The following is a 6,000-nucleotide window of genomic DNA, read 5'->3' as shown; positions in this document are numbered from 1 at the left end:
TAGAAGATGGGAAAGAAAAGGAAAACTGCATCACAAAAGTTAATGTGAAGCATCATATCGCTGAAGAAAATGTAATTGAATAAATGGAACTAGTGGGGGTTGGGAGCTGTGGGGGAGAGAGATTAAAAAAAGAAGAATCCTTAATTCCAGTGAGCAGGCTATGGACAGGATACCATACTGCATCTAACATGACGGTAGTCTCACACACAGCTTTATAAAGGGTCAACTTGCTCTGGCAGCGGATCGCAGCACTGCACAATGTGTGATTAGCTCTTGTAGAAGAAAGCACACTCCAATAGTTCAGTCAGCAACCACACAGGTGTTGCACATATATTGTAAGAGTGTTACATGTCATAAGCTTGGTTAACTTGAGAAATGCCACAGGTGTGGCTTCACACAGCATTAGCACTGGTCATTGAAAGTTCAAAGGCTGTAGAAGCGTAGACTCCTATCCATTCCTGTGGATGCCAAAAACTTTGCATTCTGCCCGAAGGCCAGGCCTGTGGTCAGTGCACTGTGATCTGTGGAAAGATGGAGGATACATTTAAACTGTAGGAGTGAAAACTGCTGTAAGGGCACAATAATATATATCTACCCACCAAGGAATGTACACAAGATACAGTAATTCCATAGCGCAGGTAATAAGGTAGATTTGTATTATATTTCCCCATGTAATGTGCAGCCCCATTGAGGGCCTCTCATGAGCCATCAGTTATCAAGTATGTTAAGGTTAGCATGCATACAAGTACATTTATACACTTTATAGGTGGTAAACATTGCAACTGACCTGTGAAATGCAAAACTTCAGCCCACTGCTTGCAGATATAAACTTGGATATCTGTCCCTCCAACTGCCAAGTACGTACCACTCTGATCAAACACCAGGGACTGCACCTGTGCAGGAGAAAATAAAAACAAGTTAAATGGATAGAATGGCAAATGAAATTCAGATGCTGTAGAGCCCCACATCATTTCTGACTGCTAGCTATGGTCCATTTCATACTGGCCATGCAGTATCAGTATCAATCACCTCATTGTGTTAAAATCCAGATATTAATAGGCAAATTGCAGTAAAAGTACACTACTGTATTTATCTAGGACTCCCAAGCATTGTACTATATAGAATACAGGGCCGCCATCAAGGGAGTGCCCTGTGTACAGTTGTCCCGGGCCTGGCCACTCTGACAGAGTGGAGGGCCCGGGCTGCACACACAGTCACCCGTGGATATACCCCGTACCCACGGGCCGCAGCTCCCCCCTCCTTCGCTCACTGCCGCTCCGTCCTGCTGATGTGAGGGGAGGAGAGCGCCTCTCCTGCCCCTCTGTGTCTTCAATTCAGCGCCGCCCGTGAGCCAATCAGAGCTCGCGGGCCGCGACCTTTGATTGGCTCACGGATCGGCACTGAATTGAACGGGGGCACCCGCCGGAGACTGAGGGGAAGGAGAGGCGCAGGCTGCGCTCTCCTCCCCTCACACACACAAACAGGGGAGCAGCAGGGGAGGGCTTCCTGTATACCTGGCAGTGGGAGCATATCTGGCACTGGGGGGGGGGGGGGGGGGGCATATATACCTGGCAGTGGGAGCATATCTGGCACTGGGGGGGGGGGGGGGGGGGGGGCATGTATACCTGGCAGTGGGAGCATATCTGGCACTGGGGGGAGGGGGGGCATATATACCTGGCAGTGGGAGCATATCTTTCACTGGGGGGACATGTGTATCTGGCACTGTGGGGGCAATGTGTATCTGGCACTGTGGGGGCAATGTGTATCTGGCACTGTGGGGGCAATGTGTATCTGGCACTGTGGGGGCAATGTGTATCTGGCACTGTGGGGGCAATGTGTATCTGGCACTGTGGGGGCAATGTGTATCTGGCACTGTGGGGGCAATGTGTATCTGGCACTGTGGGGGCAATGTGTATCTGGCACTGTGGGGGCAATGTGTATCTGGCACTGTGGGGGCAATGTGTATCTGGCACTGTTGGGCAATGTGTATCTGGCACAGTGAGGCAAAGTGTATCTGGCACAGTGAGGCAAAGTGTATCTGGCACTGTGAGGCAATGTATATCTGGCACTGTGAGGCAATGTATATCTGGCACTCTGGGGCAATGTATATCTGGCACTGTGGGGCAACGTGTACCTGCTTATTTTTTCAGTCCCAGGCCGCACAATTTCTGGTGGCAGCCCTGATAGAATACATCTGGATAAATATACATACCCCTTTCAAAGCTACAATATGTACTACACTTCATCGTATTCAAGGTAGATAGAGTCATGTTTTGTCTGTGTACCAAAGGCACACAGCCACAGGTGATAGTCAACAATAAGCATATATTTGGACTTTTTAAAACAAACACCAAATGAATGGCTGAACCGTGTGTTTTAAATAGACAAATAAGTCTCCATAAGGCATGTGTCATTTCAGCAACTACATAACGGACATTGTAAACCTATGTCTGTACAGTACAAGTATTACCCATATCCAGAACTTAACACTCCATATAATACCTGGTATCCCTCCTCCAGTTGCAGAGTCTTGAAGTTCTTTAGTTTTCGCAAATCCCACAATTTGACACTGGAGTCGTCAGCGGCAGTTGCCAAGTAATATCCATTTTCTGAGAATGCCACACATGATACAGGACCAGAATGGCCAGGAAAGTTTGCCACATTAGATCGTTCCTATATAAAATATAAAATATTAGTGATTTAAAGATTCCTACTCTCTCTGAACATGAAAGCATTATAGAATTTGTAGTGCAGCAATCTGGCTGGATGAGCACATTCATTTAATAGGAATAGCTGAAATATGTTTAATTTGGTGCTTGAAAAACAAAAGTTGACTAAAAACCCAATAAGGGTTTCAGCAGGAAGGATAACTCCTGGAAGTAATGGTGGAATGCCCTTCATTTAACATGGACCACTGGTACCAAAAAAAGCCCAAATCGTTGGAGGGGCATAGTCTGTACAAGACGAAAGGAATCTTCTAAGCATTATTAAAAAAAAAACCAAAAGCTTTGACGCATGATGGATTAATTCCATTGAAAAACATGGAAACTGTTAGTACATGAGAAAGTCTGGAAGCTGTTGCAAAGAGCTCACTCTTTGGATCTTTTTTCACTTGCTTTTTATGGATCAGCCCCTTTTGTTTTTGGGATGTATACTTCAAGCCCAAAAGGTCCTACTTGTCCCTGATAGAAGCGAAGGGATGTTGAGGAACATCCCTGGAGAGAATTAAAATCACAGTTATGCACCACCGAACACCATGATATCTGTCTGTTCTAGAAGAAAATCGTCACTTAATCTTCCATTAAGGAAAAAACGAGATTTATGGTTAGAACTTACCATTGTTAAATCTCTTTCTGTGAGGTACACTGGGCTCCACAAGGAATAACATTGGGGTGTAGAGTAGGATCTTGATCCGAGGCACCAACAGGCTCAAAGCTTTGACCTTCTTCCCAAGATGCATAGCGCCGCCTCCTATATCACCCCGCTTCCATGCACAGGAGCTCAGTTTCGTTAACCAGCCCAATGCAGTAGCAGGTACCAGAGACGACAATCGCTCACAGCCAATAACACCACACACTCACCGCAGGAGAGGGTGTCAGCGGGTATGCCAATACCAACCCAAAGAAGCTAAGTGAGTCAGGGTGGGCGCCTTGTGGAGCCCAGTGTACCTCGCAGAAAGATTTAACAACGGTAAGTTCTTACCATAAATCTCGTTTTCTGCTGCGGGGTACACTGGGCTCCACAAGGAATTACATCGGGGATGTCCCAAAGCAGTTCCTCATGGCAGGGGAAGCACTGTAGCGGGCACAAGAACCCGGCGTCCAAAGGAAGCATCCTCGGAAGCGGCGGTATCGAAGGCATAGGACCTAATAAACGTTTTCCCTGAGGACCACGTAGCCGCCTTGCACAATGTTCAAGGGTCGCACCACGGTGGGCCGCCCAATAAGGTCCAACCGACCGAGTAGAATGAGCTTTAATGGTAGCAGGAACCGGATGACCAGCCTGTACATAAGCATGTGCAATTACCATTCCAATCCATCTGACCAAAGTCCGCTTGGAAACAGGCCAGTCACGTTTGTGAAAACCAAACAATACAAAAAGAATAAGATTTCCTAACGGAGGAAGTTCTCCTTACATAGATACGGAGAGCCCGTACCACATCCAAAGACAGTTCTTTGGGAGACAACTCAGGAGAATTAAAGGCCGGAACCACAATCTCCCGGTTAAGGTGGAAGGAAAACACCACCTTGGGTAAATAACCTGGTCGCGTTCTAAGAACCGCCCAGTCACGTGAAAAATCAAATAGGGAGACTTGCAGGATAAGACATCCAAGTCCGAGACCCTTCTAGCTGAAGCAATAGCCAGCAAGAACAGGACCTTAAGGGAAAGCCACTTAAGGTCAGCAGAGGCAAGAGGCTCAAAGGGAGACACTTGCAATGCCTCCAAAAACCACCAAGTCCCAAGGGGCCACAGGTGGCACATAAGGAGGCTGAATCCTCAACACACCCTGAGTGAATGTATGGACATCAGGTAGGGGGGGGGGCAATCTGTCTCTGAAACCAAACCAACAAGGCAGAAATGTGAACCTTGGAGGAGGCCAGACGCAGGCCTAACTCCAGGCCTTGTTCTAAAAAGGCTAACAGTTTGGCCGTACTAAACTTGAAAACATCATGATTGTAAGAAGCACACCAAGTAAAGTAAGCATTCCAGACCCTATGGTAAATCTGAGCAGAAGCCGGCTTACGGGCCTTCAACATAGTTTGAACGACCGCCTCAGAAAAACCCTTGGCCCTCAGGACGGAAGCCTCAAGGTCCATGCCGTCAAAGCCAGACGGGCCAAATCCTGGTAAACACAAGGGCCCTGAACAAGGAGGTCTGGTCGTTGTGGAAGTAGAAGGGGATGATCTCACGAGAGACCCAGTAGATCGGAGAACCAGTGCCATCTGGGCCACGCTGGAGCGACTTCTTGCTTGAACTTCCGTGTTACTCTGGGCAGGAGTGACACCAGAATTGCCAGAGTGTCCACGAGCGCAGCTTGAGGATCTGTTGTCCGTGCTCAAAAGACCGTAACCTTGTGATTGTGTCGAGACGCCATCAGATCCACATCTGGAAGGCCCCACGTGTCCACGAGAAGTTGAAACACCTCCGGATGGAGGCTCCACTCTCCTGCGTGTACGTCCTGACGACTGAGATAGTCCGCTTCCCAGTTCAGGACGCCCGGAAGGAACACTGCCGATATGGCCGGCAGATGGCGTTCTGCCCACTGAAGAATCCGTGATACTTCCCTCATTGCCATGCGGCTTTGAGTGCCGCCTTGATGATTGATGTACGCCACCGTGGTGGCGTTGTCCGATTGTACTTGAACAGGTCTGTTCTGTATTAGATGCTGGGCCATTGTCAATGCATTGAACACTGCCCGCAGTTCCAGAATATTTATCGGGAGTAGAGACTCCTCCTTGGTCCACCGACCTTGAAGAGAGTGTTGTTCCATCACCGCGCCCCTACCTCTCAGACTGGCATCCGTTGTCAGAAGGACCCAGTCGGATATCCAGAAGGGATGGCCCCTGCTCAATTGTTGGTCCTGCAGCCACCAGCTCAGTGACAGACGGACCTCCGGAGGCAATGAGATCATGTGAGATCTGATCCGGTGAGGCAGGCTGTCCCACTTGGCCAGAATTAACTTCTGCAGAGGGCGAGAGTGGAACTGAGCATACTCCACCATGTCGAAAGCAGACACCATGAGACCTAGCACTTGCATTGCCGAATGTATCGACACTTGGGGACGAGATAGGAAGCATCAAATCCTGTCCTGAAGCTTCAGGACTTTCTCCTGAGACAGGGACAACCGTTGGTTGTGTGTGTCCAGTAACGCTCCCAAGTGTAACATGCTCCGAGCAGGAACCAGGGAGTATTTCTTCCAGTTGATCAGCCACCCGTGGGCTTTCATGCACTGGACCGTCAGATCGAGATGACACAGGAGAAGTTCTGGGGAATTTGCCA

The 6,000-nt window shown here is 48.6% G+C and overlaps 1 protein-coding gene across 1 annotated transcript in view; it reads right to left on the bottom strand.

Annotated features, from left to right (window-relative positions):
- Positions 1-299: 299 nt before the first annotated feature.
- PRPF19 (pre-mRNA processing factor 19) overlaps positions 300-6,000 on the bottom strand; it is a 157,329-nt gene continuing 151,628 nt past the window's right edge. Inside the window, exons 14-16 of the mRNA XM_063958555.1 lie at positions 2,503-2,673; positions 788-893; positions 300-521 (exon numbers count right to left, since the gene is read on the bottom strand). Coding sequence (XP_063814625.1) covers positions 424-521; positions 788-893; positions 2,503-2,673 — 375 coding nt within the window. The 3' untranslated portion in view covers positions 300-423. The remainder of the gene's footprint in view (positions 522-787; positions 894-2,502; positions 2,674-6,000) is intronic.

This window comes from Pseudophryne corroboree, chromosome 3, assembly GCF_028390025.1.
Source record: "Pseudophryne corroboree isolate aPseCor3 chromosome 3, aPseCor3.hap2, whole genome shotgun sequence".
Classification (NCBI taxonomy): Eukaryota; Metazoa; Chordata; class Amphibia; order Anura; family Myobatrachidae; genus Pseudophryne; species Pseudophryne corroboree.
This window is presented reverse-complemented; position numbering and strand designations above follow the sequence as displayed.